General features: G+C 35.1%; 1 protein-coding gene across 1 annotated transcript; it reads right to left on the minus strand.

Moving 5' to 3' along the window:
- Positions 1-323: 323 nt before the first annotated feature.
- GSL04 (glucan synthase-like 4) lies at positions 324-10,662 on the minus strand. The gene is made up of 41 exons (XM_089611247.1): positions 10,322-10,662; positions 9,903-10,003; positions 9,588-9,709; positions 9,420-9,507; positions 9,205-9,315; positions 9,004-9,123; positions 8,827-8,919; positions 8,641-8,732; positions 8,422-8,548; positions 8,193-8,330; positions 8,013-8,089; positions 7,764-7,935; positions 7,517-7,669; positions 7,317-7,434; positions 6,905-7,233; positions 6,769-6,821; positions 6,607-6,667; positions 6,339-6,420; positions 6,204-6,253; positions 6,020-6,106; positions 5,817-5,945; positions 5,567-5,661; positions 5,405-5,489; positions 5,160-5,320; positions 4,953-5,076; positions 4,774-4,868; positions 4,534-4,681; positions 4,113-4,264; positions 3,896-4,002; positions 3,681-3,803; positions 3,521-3,589; positions 3,276-3,444; positions 3,065-3,176; positions 2,856-2,975; positions 2,649-2,764; positions 2,465-2,548; positions 2,251-2,363; positions 1,936-2,165; positions 897-1,745; positions 629-814; positions 324-554 (listed from the first exon to the last, which is right to left on the minus strand). The coding sequence occupies exons 1-41, from the start codon at positions 10,560-10,562 to the stop codon at positions 324-326; spliced, it is 5,913 nt and encodes a 1,970-aa protein (XP_089467373.1). The 5' UTR covers positions 10,563-10,662.
- Between the last annotated feature and the right edge of the window lie 4,495 nt (positions 10,663-15,157).

Here is a 15,157-nt window from a genome sequence, read left to right on the forward strand (position 1 = left end):
CTTCTGGTTGAGTTAGCCAGTCCTTGTGTCGAAGCATCGCCGGAATTTTAGATCCTCCATTGTTGTCCGAAGAAGAAGAAGAAAAAAACGAGGCTTGGAGTAAGAAATCGAAGAAAATCGAGTGGTTTGACTTTGACTTTAAGTTTAGGGTTTTGTTGATACTTAGAACACCCCTAAAAATGGAAGCGAAAGCCATGTCCGCTTTATTGAATTTTCTCTTCTGTAGTAACTTTATACATGTAATGTAATGTAATGTGAGAGTAATAAAGCTTTACAAATAAATAATCTAAGGTACACAATAATGATATAGAGAGACAGAGGGGTTATATTTGTTTTCTTTTTCCTTCTAAAATTCCTTGGATTTGCAAATGCCTATTGAAGGCTTCGTTGAACAAGAAGCGAGTCTGGAAGGCAGAGATGATAGGAAGCCAAGCGAGAACGGCTATTGGCGCGAAAAGAGCAACGCCCATTCCATAGTCATATGCCTTGGCAAGCACTCTTGTGAACTCCCAAAACCCCGTCTCCTCTATCTTTGGCCTCACTACTTGTGCTATCTGAACCCCAGAGTTGCACGCAATAAATTAATAACAATAATAATCCCATCGAGAGGGAGATATTTGTATATTACCATGATCAAACCCCATCCGGTGGGGATAAAGGCGAGAGAACAGACGATCATGTCCATCGAAGAGAGTTGGCACACCTTGGAGAGAATCACGATGATCGAGAGCACGGTGACGAAGAGGATCGCTTTGAACAGCCGGAACAGAAGCTGATAGTTTGCGCTCAGCTTCTGCCTGCCAATGTTCACCGTCTGTGCACCCACAACAATAACGAAAAGATGCATTTATTCTCAAGCAACGGCTCGTTATCCAATTTTCTTTTTTTTTTCTTACCTTGGCAATCAAGAAAACGAGGAGGATGACGACCCAGGAGAGGACGTAGACGAGGAAGTTCTTGCTCTGCTGGGAGATGTCGAGGTGGTAGACGAGGCCGTACTGGTACATGAAGAAGCGGAGAGAGAGGAAGATCTCGAAGAGCCTGGAGACGGTCCCGGTGTGTCTGAGGTGGCACTGCTCGTCGTTCCACCACGACTCCCAGCTCTTGTCCTGCTGGATCCCGATCCCGCCCTGCTGCCTTATCCACTTGTTCCAGCCCTTCCAGTCGTCCACGATCTTCTCCCAGCTGAAACCCGAGGGGTTGAACAAAAAGGGCGCAAACAGCCACGTGATGGACATGAACCAGATGGAGTAGGTGATGAGCACGTACGCCACGTTGCTCTCGTACGACCGCCGGAACAGGTCGTACACCACCAGCAGAAGCATAAGCTCGAAGCCTTTCACGAAGTGGCTCCTCGAGTAGAGCCTGAAGTTCTCCGCGAAGCTCGTGTGGAACACCACGACCTTGCGCCCCGTGGGCCGGTACTTGGCCCCGCCGTGGAGGATGGTGCGGCCGTAGTGGTGGGTCTTCGTCCCCAGGGCGAACGTGAAGAACACCGCCGCCAGTTGGAGCTGCATCAGCACAAAGTCCTTGACGGCCACTAGGAACCCCTTCTCCAGCCCGATCTCCATCACCATTGGCAGCCCCGTCAGCAACCCCAGCTGGATGAACGACTGCGACGCCAGAGCTGTCTCTAGGGACTCTATGTTCTGCAGCTTCGCCTCTACCAGGAGCGCTTTCTCCAGCCCGCTCAGAACCAGGTATAGCTGCCCGTACAGGAAGATGTATATCCCGATTATCGATATCTGTCCACCCACCAGACCCACCTTAATTAGAGATCCCACTTTGGAAAAAATATCTAGTCCTAGTATGATCTCACATAAGAAATATTAATTTTTAGCATATTGGACTCTGATTATACCATGTCAAAATGGAGTTAGATGAGCAGCTTATAGGAGCCTGTCTCGTTCTTTTCGGGGCTATTTGAAAGCTTACCAGGCTACTGAAATAGAATCCGATGGTCGTAAAATAGCAAGAGAGCATTCGGAAGAAATCGAACTGGGAAGCGAGGCGGTGAATGTCGCGGCTGATTGTTTGTTCGCTGTTCCCGTTCGCCACCTTGGCCTCAAACTTTGAGATCTGGTTTAGACCCACGTCACGGCCTTTTCCGACTTGTATGTACTCGTGGTATGTTATGCACCCTCTTCTCAAAGTAGAATTAAATCCTAAAAATGAAATTATAAGTTGCATTATTCTCTTCAATTTGTGACTGGCTTACTAGTGTTTTTTTTATTTTTTATTTCTTAGTACCTGCAAAAACGTCTTCGCTCAAGTTGATTGTCTTCGAGGCTTTGCTTATTCCACCTCTTGTTATGTGGAAAATCCGATCGAACACATCTGGATGCCCGTAGTGAAACCGAACCCTGGAATAGTTGGAAGTAACAGGAATGAAACAATTCAGGTAAAAGGAAAAACAAAAATTTATAACTGAAAAGAGAATTTAAGTACTCGTATAATTAATCACCTGAGAGGTTTAGCGAGAAGCCTTTGACCGATGGTGACGAAGCTCGTCTCTTGATACGACATGAACCACGCTAGAGAAGAAACACTGCATTTTGAGAGATATTTAATAAAAAAATTATGAATTAGTTTTTATACCATGAATTTGTTGCACTAATAATTTAGGCATGTGAAAGTGCGAGCCTGACCTTCCGGTAAAAATGTGTTCCCTCAGACCAAGTATAGAAGGAGTGCGTCGACCATGGCACCGGAGAAACTCTTGTAGAAGGTTTCTCATCTTGAATGCCTCTTCCAAATAGCTATCCTGTTTTGAACAAGAAGCTACAATAATTAATTAGGAAATAACAAGCACTAATTCCTTATTGAAATACCATGTAATATATTTTTTTTAATACTTGATTCATGTCTATTGTCTGCAGGGCTTCACCGCGAGTGAAGATTATGGCGTGGTTTTGATTTTCTGGTTTTCCTTCTCCGATCTCAGGCGGCCCAGGAAGCTTTATGCGGTATATTTCCTACAATAATTAAACAATTATATTGTTTGATTAGTGACCGAGTAAAATATCACTGACATAAAATTAAATATATTGTGTCATACATATACCTGGTCAAAGCCATTAACACCTTTGAGCAACACAGAAGAGTAGACTTTTTTGGGCCTATTTTCCACAATTACTTCTTTCTCTTCGACATAAGCTAGACGGAAAGCCGGGTACCTTTTCAACAAATTATAATTTCATTTTTGTGACTCATTAACTAACCAACCATAAACACTGTATTGAAAAGGTTACTTGGGTGCCAAGATATTTAATTACTTTAGCATCATATCAATAATGTCCTGTGCACGTGGATCCCCGGCGGCTTTCTGAGATCCGAATCGTTGGCATGAAACGACGTATGTGAATTTCAAGTCCGATAGAGCATCAAGCTGAGCCGATAATGCGTGGTTGTCTCTTTCAACTGTATCATAACCTTCCAAGATATCTGCCAAAAATTTATTTTTTTTGAAAATTTTAGAAACTAATTATAAAATATAGGTTGTTTAGTAGATAAACCAAACCTTCATCTTCCGCCATGTCAAGGAAGGCTTGCAGTTTCAAGGCCTCTCTGTAGTACATCATCCCTCGAACTATTAAAAGAAAGCACAGAAATGACACGTCAGAGTTAGTCATATAGAGTACAGTCGATCGGACGGAATTTATTCATGTAAAATTTCAGACCTGTCCGGCTCAGTGTTTGACCTCGGAAGGAAGCCCAGTTTCTAAGGTCTTCCTCTCTGCCCTCTTCTTTTAAAGCGTCTATATTAGAGCAGCCCATTCGTTCAAGAAAGTTGTCCCATTCGTCTGAAATAAAAAAGTAAAAGACTAGTATGATTGAATAATGTATTCATGATCACAAATTGGGGGGAGAAAAGAATAAGCATTGTGAGTGTGACCTGGAAATATCTTTTGCATGTAAAATATTATGGAAACCTCTCTCTGACTCGAAAGAAGCTCTTTCATCGAGTAATTCACATCTTCCACGAAATGAGGAGTTAGAACACTGCAATGATCAGTTAAAAAAATGAGAGATCAATATTAATTATTAACTCAATTTGATAACATTGCTGTTAGTGACAAACAAAATTTAATAAGAAGCACAAGTTTAATAACCTAAATGACAACATATTGCAGACTTTCGGCGCAGTGGGCATAGTCATGAAAAGCGAAGTGGCAAAGAAAGAAATTCGTCTCCGAGCGTCTATATTTTTGGGTGTGTCCAGAGCTGTATCTTTTACAGTGAGCAACAAAAGAAGTCGCTTGATCTGCAAGACACAATTTGTTTTTGTCAACAACCTCAAGTCGATTAAAACTATAAATCGGTTATTTAGTCCAAATAGTTCATGAAAGTTTAAGGTTGTGGCATTTCCTGAACTAGTTTTACAAACATGTTTTTATAGTTGCTCAAATGATTTCACTGAAAAAATTAACTGTTTGTAGAGAGGACTAAAATGCTACAAGAACAGTTTAGGGACCAAAATACTACTAACATAATAGTTCGAGGAAAATTTGCGCTATATAATGTATTAACTACCTGTTCTTTCAGTGGTGCACTGTCTGGGAAGGGAAAATGGATCGAGCTTTCGCCTTTGTCAGCCTCGAATATCTGTGGCTCGACAATTCTGCAGAAGTAAGCCGTTTCGTTTTCCATCTGCTGAGAACAGCTCAGCATTTCCAAAATTCTGTTTTTGTTTGAACATCACTAATTATATATAAATCTCGAAATGAAAAACTGTCTCTATATGGTCTGTATTAATATTTGTGTCAAATTAACCTGGAGCCATTGATCATTGTATCCTTGGTTATGATCTCAAATATATCTTGCAGAGCTCTCACGACTTTATGTTTGTGATCTTCATTTCCCTCAACCTTGCAACATTATTAAGTAGCACAAATTAGCTATGAAATCCCATCAATGGCTTCGGAGATTATAGGCGCTGCTTTAATTCTTACCAGAAGTTCGAGCAACTCAACGAATTTAGCTCGTAGATTAGGAAGCTCAGTCAGCTTGAAATCCTCGAGCAGACTTAATTTCACGATGCTTTCGTCAACTTCGTTTATTATGGTCGATATGATCCTATTAATTAACACGTAGTTAAATAATTCAATGAAACTTGAATACCAAGTAAATGAAGCGAATTGGATAGCTTTTGCTTATACCTCTTTTCGAGATCTCTGATGATGAGAACTTCGAGAATGTACTTCAACGATTCGTAACATTCCTTCACGGCGTAGTACATACTCTCATCTTTTCTGATCTTTCGGAAGAGAGTCTCATCTGTTCCCTTAAAGTCCTTGGCAATGGACAGTGCAGTCGAAAACTAGTATATGTGCCAAACAATTATCAGCTTCAACATGAATTGAAGAGTAACCGATAGACTATAGAAGGTTTCACTGATCAGTACCTTATTTCCTATGAGGAAAACCGGCCAACGAACAGTGCCAGAGAATAAATCGGAAGACATAGGTATTGTCATCAAATCAACCTCCCTATATCAAAAATATAAAATAAAAATCGTTGAAGAATTTACGGCATGGTTTGTTGTAAAAATGAAAAACCCACTTACCTGTTGCTAATCAAGTCTTCAGAGCGAATACTTTTTATGACTTGGTTCCAAACGAGGACAAACTTTGCAACACCGTTCTTTTCGTTTTGTGGTCCCTAAGAAGATATTTAATTTTGTTTCGAATAATCAATGGTTACACTACTACAAATTAACATATTGGGTGCGGAATGGTATTAGGGTAACAGAGTGAAGGCATTTTTCGTAGAAGAAATTCAACAATATCGTGATACAAAAATATATTAATTGAAACCTGCGCTAACTTTCGAAAGAAACCCGGCACTTGTCTTTGAGTCCTTCTCGACGAAGGAGGGATGAGAAGAGCATTGAACGCCGAAGGCAAGGAATGGAATCGACTTCTTAACATGCCTAATGTCCGAATCTGTAACACAAAACGAATATAAGTTATTAATATAATATGTGAAATAGAAGAGAGGGAAAAAAGAGAGATGGTACCTCACCAAGGTGATGCAAAATACCATAAAGTCCACCAAATATTGCACAGAATACAGAGTACCATATCTGTATGTCCATGAAATAAACCTGATAATCACAGAAACAAAATAATATAAAAAAGAAAAGATTATATTATCATATAAATTTTTGTTATGATTTTTGGATACTGAGAGAGAAAACTCACAACTATTATTGGAGACCATATAGCAACAATTGCACCAGCATTGCTCTTGACTGTCACAAAATTAAGGCACATTTAATTTTTGTTTGCTGGATTAGAGAAAATATTAATTATGTATGATGAGCATAAAGATGATACATTTTGGGAAAAGCTCATGCCAATCGTAGTTTTTGATGCCGATTGCCATGATCCGTTTCGTTGGCTGTATGAGAGGTTTTATCTGCACCGCAGTAAATATAGTTATTAGGCTTGGAAGGATAAATAAAAAGACAACACTTTTGTAATGAAGTTGTACTGATTTTCTAAAGAAAAAAATTCATATCATAATATATATATATATATATATATATATATATATATATATATATATATAGTGTAATTAGTGTAATTTGGTGGGACAGCTTACCTCAAACCAGTAGCTGAAGCAAAATTTGCTTAGCAATACTAGCATCCAAAATAACATGTACCTACAATTATTAGCAAAGTAAATAAAGGTAAAATCTTAAAACACAACCAACAAAGAATCAAATAAAAAGAAGATAATTGTGAGGAAGAAGAAAGGAATTACTTCAGCACAGAAACCTGAGTTTCTTGCATCCCCCGACCGACGTATAATCTAGGCTACGCGACAAAAACCAAATTTCAAGTATACATTAAAAAAAAAGTTAAAAGAATTATATATTTTGCCTCTGGGATGAACTTACCTGTGTCCAAGAGAATAGAGTGAATATTTTGGAATTCGATGTTTCGATATACTTTCTAACCACGGGAACGAAAAACAAGACCATCTCAATGGCATTGGGAATCAAATAGATTCCTACTGCAACCAAATAGGGAGAGAGACATAATTTTCGAAGCCAGCTTTGAGAATATTGTGAGGTGAAACAAGTGTATTGGCTTTTTGAATGAGCATAGCAAGTTGGAAGAACTATCGTCCATATCGCAGCAATAACAAGCTTCAACATCAGTTTCCTCTTTCCTGCATATGCCATTGTTTTTCTGGCTTTCCATGTAAAAGACATGTCGAGTATAGCTACAATAAAATAAATATTTTTTTAAATAAGAAATCGATATGTTCCTAAAACAGGACAAGAACACCAAGAAATAAGACCGTACCTTTTATGAGATTGAGAATTGAACACGTGATGAATATACTCAAAACGTCTTCGAATATATTTTTATCAAACAACTGAATCGGCGATTCCAATTGATAACATGCCATGATTATCATAGCCTAAAAATAACCAGAATTGAAACACATATTAGACTCTAAATCCATAAATACTAACTATGATCAGGTTTATAGATAGATGTACCTGAAGGGACACGATGAAGAAAATCCACATTCTATCGAAGCTTCTGAATATCTGCCAAAACGAGCGGACCTCAACGAAATTTGTTTTTCCCAACCATTCTTTTTCAGTTACGTCCTTTTCGCGTTCTTGTTCGTGACTTCTTTCTTCTGGACTCTATAATAGACAAGAGGAGAAAAAAATGCAACATTATACGAAACCGTTCCTTTTTCTTAGTAAAAGTAAGATATATGATGTTCTGTTTTTGTACCCCTTGTTCTTCATCCCTCTCCTCTTCGTTCATCATCTCTTCTTCAGGACTGCTCGGTTTCGAAGAAGCACGCTTAGCTTTCTTAACTTTTTTCGGTTTGGTTGTAGAGTCAACGCAGAAAAAATTATGGTCTTCGCACATTGGCCACCCTATTTCAAAACAATTAGGAGACCTGAAAATAGATTATTCAGTTAAAATGATTCCTCTCACACCTTCATTTTAGTGAGTCAATAGAAATTCATTTCTAACCAGAAGTACTCATTGAGATCGTCGTAGTTTCTCCAACACGAATGGTCAGTTGTCCCATTATTACTTTTCTTGGCTTCCTGGTATATTTTGTTTTTTTTTTAAAAAAAAGACTTAATAACAAATATAGTCCCTTGAAACAGATAGCTTAAGAGCGAAGAAACACAGTCGACAAATAAATACCTCGCGTATAACATTGTATATCGGTGTAACTACATTTTTAAGGAACGATTCGGATGATCCTCCATATGCAGGTATAACTTTCTCCCACGTAGTTGGGTTTACATCCCCGATCAACATGCCACGCAGTTCATATGCCATCTATATTAAATTAAAAAAAGTTTCAAAGTCAACATACAAAGAAGCTAGATAGACAGGGGGAAATTAAGTATATTAATTTAATTTTACTTACGTGGTGAAAAATATAGCACAAACACTCTGGCATGAAACGTAAATTCGCAGCCTCGCCCCAGATAAGAAGGTAAAGCCCTATATACAATAGTTTGTACTGTTGAGCCTCGTTCTTCGCATAAGGCAATCTATGTACCGAGAAAAAGTCGAGAGTGAATTTCAAATGGGCTATGGGAGGAAAAAAAAAATTAAATTGAGCGAAGATTATAAAGCTAGTTACCGGATGTTGCTTTTCTTCCTCAAGAATTTGCACCAATTTGAATAGTTTTTGAAAAACTTCCTCATCAAATCATCTAGGACAACATCTTCCAACTGCCAAAATTCAAGAACTATTGATTTAGTAACCGGAATATTGTAAAACTTTTTTTCTTCTTCTTTTGGTGAAGAAAAAAAAAACTTAAAATACCTTCGAAATTGACACTTGCTTGTGATTTCTCCGAATGAGGATGTTTGCGAGTAGGAGAATCAGATGTTCCCTTTGATTGGCTACATTGCCTTCCTGGTCACCAAATACATATTAATAAAATATTTGAGAATTAAACTAAAAAATAGAGAGGGTAAAAGTGGGAAAATATCAATGCACCTGAAATCCAAAGCAATACTTGAGAAAATCAAGCAAATCTATGAACGGTCCGTGTTTCTCAAGATCTTCAGCTGAAGGTATTCCACGTGTATCGCGGACGGCTGCTATGGCGACCTTAATCTGTACAATTTCGAAATAATTGTACTCACAAAACCCCGATAATTAATTAATTGAAAACGATATTATAAAATCGAAACAAACCTCGGGTATTTGCGTGATTGCTTGTTGAATACCACCATGGTCCAGAGGTAGAACATTGTATGGAACGAAGAAGTCAGGTTTTGCACTTGCACTTTCTCTGGTGGCAATAGCCTACGGCCAAGAGAAGCATAAAATAAATATATAATTCCGATAGCATAAAGTTGATGATTATAAATATTATTGAATATTATGAATTGGAGAAAAAAAAAAGTTACATGAGGATTTGCAGCTGAAGTTATTCTCTTAAGAACTTCAAACAACACAGAAGCGATCGAACAAGCGTTTATCAGCTTCTCTCTGTGACTGATTTCATCGAGCAAGATAAACAATTAGGATCAAGTTTTGCTAAAAAAAATTTACAATAGAACTTATTTTTTATGTACCTATTTTCTAATGCGAATGTTTTGCCGTGCTTTACAATGAACTCTTTGTATTCGTGATAGACACGTTTTAGCTCTCGAACATCGCTCTTTTCCTTCCGTCTCCTCAACGTGATTTCCTCGTCCTGTTGGTTACATCGACCGAATTTCACAAAAAAATTTCACTTTTCAGCATTGTAGCTATTCATGGCAATTCGATTTTTGAATTGGACTACGAGACTTGGGAAAGAAGTAAAGTGAGTGTTTTCTTTCAAAACAGAGCATCTGAACTGAGGAAACTAAGATACAACTTTTGTATATTTAAATATATATAGCAACCTGTTCAAGCCGCTGAAGAAGAGAAGTTTTGAACTGTCGAACGCCTCGTCCGGTCGAATTCTTGTCGCTGTTATGTGCTATTTCAAAGGCGTGGACACGGCCTAATAATCAGAAAACATAAATAATATTAAAATAAAAAAAAAAAAATTAGAAGAATTTTATTCCTAATATTAAGAAGATACTCTACCTAATTCCCTTTTGAATATCAACGCATATTCTTGGTTACTAAGTCACCAGAGAAATGGGTTAAAATATGGAGTGGGAAAAAAATACCTAACAAAAATTTGAAATTTTAGTAATACTTTAACTCTCTCTTTCTGAAACGCAACAACTGTGATCTGACTGGATTTAACTCCAAAATATAATTCAAATGCCATTCTGTTATATCATCTAGGGTTTCAAAAAGCATAGATTCTCACAGAGAAAAGCAACACGAGGCTCTTCGATCTCGACCAAATTGGCGACGCGAAGAAACTTCTGGATATCTGAGGCCAAAGTCTGAGGCAATCTTTCACTCTCGAAGGGCTCTGAAATGGGGTCGGAGCTCGGCCCGGCAAAAAGATCGGAGCCATCGCAGTCGTAGAAAATGGGGTCGGCGACGACGATCTCGCGAGACATTGCCAGTATTTGAGTGGAAAACGAGAGAGGAAACAGAGACATGGATAGAAAGTATATATATTACAGTGAGTTGGGATATTCTTTCTTGAATATATTTTGATTACTTAACGTGGTTAGCTTTGTTGTTGATGGTTTATTATTTACTCTTTGCCTTTTGTGTTTGATTGGAAAGAGAGGGTCTTCGTCTTTGTGTATCTTTTTGTTCCTTTTGCTTTTTAGCTTTTCATAAGCTCTCTCTCTCTCTCTCAGGGTTTCAGGGTTGGGTTTGGAGGTTTTTACTTTCTCTTTTCTTTTTTCTCTTTTTCTTTTTCCCTACGTACCTTCGAGCCAAGTTTTGTTGTAGCTTGTAAACATGAATTTATTTGTTTAATTAATTATTTATTTATTAATAAGGATTGATTGAAGCACTCGTAAAGCATACATGTTAGTATTATTCTTAGAATGCTGTATTTCTGGCTTCAGTGGGTCAAAGTTACAATATATATATATATATATATATACATATATATATATACATATATATATAATTTAGGAGAGAGAAAAAAAAACATGAACTTATCAAAAGGTGTTAAATATATATATATATATATATATATATATATATATATATATATATATATAATTTTAGAATGTTTCTTATCTACAAAGATATTTAGAAGGTCAATTTTTAATCAAATTTATTAAGTATCCAAGCCACTAATTTGGAGATTTGCTAAATAGGCAAATATTTTGTAAGTTTTAAGTAAATAGTCAATATAATTATGTGATATTGTCTAAATTTTTTAATATTTCATTCATGTCATTGGAGTTTGATGATTTATTTACAATTATTAACGACTATTTATAAGTATAAATGTATTTTTGGCTTTGTTAATAAAATTATGTTGGTATTTATTTAAAATTTATATAAAAAAAATTGTTCTATGACAAAATTTGAGTTTTCATATAGTTAGAGTTATATCAGATAACTAAATAAAATAAGAAGGTTAATTACAAGTTTAGTATATGAAACAATAAGATCACAATTCAACAAATATGCTTTTTTTAGGATCAAAAGTGTAAGAGGCTACTCTTATGAGGTCTTATCCTGGGTAAGGTCATGAACTAAATCTTTTAAAATAGCAATTTGTTTTCATTATTTAAAGTTTATAGATTACTTTTGTAATCCGAACTTAAATATGTTTGATATATTTATATTCTGTATGTATGAATGAAAAACATAATAAATAAAATAGTCAGGGTAAAATTGTGTTTGTCACGACAACTCGCGTCTAAACCGTTTCGATGAAGTATTAAAGTTCACGTCTTCCTTTAAAAAAAAAAGTTCACATGTGTTTGTCGCGACTCTGCCTTGAATAGTGCCTAAAAACTAATTGTCAATTTTACCTTAGTCATGAATTCGAATAACTCATACCTGATTATTTTCAAGTTATTAGACGCGGCATTTGTTAGAGATGTTGAGCCTAATCGGTGCCGAGGTAACGAATGAAGACCTTACGACGATGATTTGAGGGGAGCAGAGCTCTCTGAGCGAAAATTATATTGTAAAAGTTAGTAATTGATAGTATTTTTGGAATTTTAAGACCCGTCTGTTGGCCCTAATATGTTCATTATAAATACCGCATTGAAAGAGAGTTGTCTGTGTGTGCTAATTTGTTCTTTGCATATTTTTGTTTTGTGATTTTAGGTCGGATTTGTGTGTCGAATTCAAACAATATTATTGCTAATATTCATTACACACTATCAAATCACGTTGATGATAGTTATTTTAACCTTTAAGGAAAAAATAGTTATTTTATAAACATATTCATTACATATTATCAAATCATGTTGTAATATATTATTATTGTTAGCTCAAGAACAGGTCCTCTGTACATTTCGTCAACCCCGTAACTCTATTTTTGTTGACGTTTGTGCTTTGCATTCATTAATGTAAATTTGTTTTTGGGTAATTTATCAAAATAGCTAATTTAAACGTTAAGAATTGCTAAATAACAAAGATTTGGTAAATATTAGGTAAATAACCAGTTTTATATATTTACAAACGTAAATATTAAGTAAATAACCACTGTCATATTAAGTCATTTATGGCTATTCACTTAATATTTACCAAACTTTGACTATTTATCAAAATCAAATGTTTAAGTTAGCTATTTTTTCTAATTTTTTGTTTTTTGTTTACTGTAAAAAATTGTGGACATTTTTGTATATTTATGTTAAAAATCATACATGTTTTATCACGTTTTTGTTTTCTATTTAAACTAGTTTCAACAACGCGCAACGCGCGAGTCAACAAAATTATTATTGTTTTTAATCAAAAAGTGGAAAATAAAAATAAGGAAAAATAGAGTAAGTTGAAGACTTTTAATTTTATTAAATTAAATTTAGTAAAATTGTTGTCAATGATTTTTAAAAAGTAACAAAAGGTAGAAAAAAAAAAACTCTTTTATGATTCAAAGTTTTTCAAAATATTGCATGTACTTTTCCTATCTGTCTGATTTCTTAAAAGTATTATGGACAAAAATTTGTTTAGGTAAATAAAAGTTGAAGTTAAATTTTGATATAAGAAATAAAAAAAAAGATATAGAGAAATAGAAAGTAAAAAAAGTTTCTTATATTTATATTAATAATATATATTGTTATGTTAAATTGCAAAAATGTATTATATATCAAACAATAACATATAAAATCTACGTATAACATTAATACCACATAGTTTTTCCAAGAATATATATAGAATAACATATACTCAAAATAATGTATGTTATTGATATAGTATAATATAGTATTAGTAATTATGATTATAATATATATATATATATATATAATTATACAAAATATATCGATGAGAGAGGGAGAAAAAAAATATACATAAAAAATTATACAAAATATATCGATGAGAGAGGAAAAAAAATAAAAATAAAGGTCGGGAAAAAAAAATTTATAGGCCGTCACGTGTCGCCACTTGGCGACGCCACGTGGCCGTCTCAGGATGAAAATGAGAGAGGAGGTGCTTTTTATTATCTATGTCGTAGATATACCGTCACTATACTAATTTTTGGTGAACAATCTATATGTGTATATTAATAGAGCCGATATTAATATCCCAATAATTCGAACCCTAAATATCTATATAAAATGCTCGTTGGTATTACATGTTTTATTACTTGTCAACATCGATACAACTACGGAAATCAATGGCATGTGTATTCAGTACATATTCTTAAAGTATGTCTTGGTATAAATCATTCTCTCCCGACTTCGCACAAAAACACTCATTCTTCACATCACGCCCTCAATTTCACCTAGCATTTGTACCCTCACCGTATATACTTTGTTTATATCTGGTTCTTGTAATTAGAATATTTGTATGTTATATAGAAGCAATTCAACCTAAATCTTAGCTGTATTTGGCTTATTCTAGTAAGCATACACAACCTCTACACCGCGAGGCAGTAACATATATTTTTTTTTTGTCATTAGCATTAATATAATATTTTTACTCTGCAATTTTTTTTTCCTTTATTACACGTGGTATTTAAATATGTCTGGAATTTTATTAGACATCTCAAGAATACTAATGCAGTAATACGTAGGTGAATTCTGAAAAGAAGAATTTGTTACACTTAGTTAATATCCGATTTTTTTTTAATTTAATTTATTTCGGTGTATTAGATTATTTTTTTAATGAAATAAAATTTTAACTATTTTTTAAAAGAACAATTAAGTCAGTAGCTCAATAGTCCACCATCATTTAATAAAAACCAAAATTTCATTTTATTAATAAAATATTTCACCAACAGTTAATTTAATTTACTTCAGCCTGGCCATAATAAATTCATTTAACTGTTTTAGTTAATTTAATATATTTCAACTTGGTGGACTATTTTTTTAAATAAAATACATCTTTGGTTAATATCTTAAAAGAAACTAAATTATTGACTAATTGCAACAAATTTTCTTTTTTAAAAGAAGAACGAGCTACTAGGTTATTGACCTAATTGCCCTTTCTCAAAAACTAAAAAAAGACATGTCTATGTATCCGATTCCATTTTGCCCCACGATTCCATTTTCAATTTTCACATACGGCAGTAATTTATTTACGATGCGTTTATAACTTCCGGAAAAATTTGAAGCCCATTGCATGTACAAACGTGTGTATAGAAAAGTAAAACAATATATCTTTTTCTCTTATCCCTCTTATTTCATGCAAGACAATATACAAATTCTTATTGCTATCATATCTAAGTAAGGTAGAGCCACCATGTGTCGTCATGGTTTGTTTCGAAAGTAATACACTAGTACAAAATATAGCATCAGGTGCGACTTTTTTCGCACCTGAAAGTGCAAAAGTCGCACCTGATGACACTTTCAGGTGCAACTTTCGGTGCGACAAAGTCGCACCCGAAAGTCCGCACTTGATGCTTTTAGGTGCGAAAGTCCGCATTTGAAAGTCATTACTATCAGGTGCGAACAATTTAGGTGCGACTTTTCGCACAAAAAGTCGCACCTAAATTTACTCCAAAACAATATATTAAGACGGGATATAGAGTATCAGATGCGACTAGTTGCATCTGAAACTTTAGCGCCAAATGTATCAGATGCGACTAATCGCATATGATACTCCTTCTCGCCTA

This window comes from Urtica dioica, chromosome 4 (genome assembly GCF_054948205.1).
Source record: "Urtica dioica subsp. dioica isolate 48M chromosome 4, U.dioica_male_clone48M_v1_H2, whole genome shotgun sequence".
In the NCBI taxonomy this organism is placed as follows: domain Eukaryota; kingdom Viridiplantae; phylum Streptophyta; class Magnoliopsida; order Rosales; family Urticaceae; genus Urtica; species Urtica dioica.

Bases quoted from the DNA above. Each gene is read 5' to 3' on its own strand.
- GSL04 (XM_089611247.1), bottom strand. From the start codon at position 10,562: ATGTCTCTGTTTCCTCTCTCGTTTTCCACTCAAATACTGGCAATGTCT. The intron at 8,331-8,421 runs GTAAGTAAAATT...AATTTAATATAG, and splicing joins TGTGCTATATTTTTCACCAC to ATGGCATATGAACTGCGTGG. The intron at 2,976-3,064 runs GTATATGTATGA...TAATTATTGTAG, and splicing joins GTGTTAATGGCTTTGACCAG to GAAATATACCGCATAAAGCT.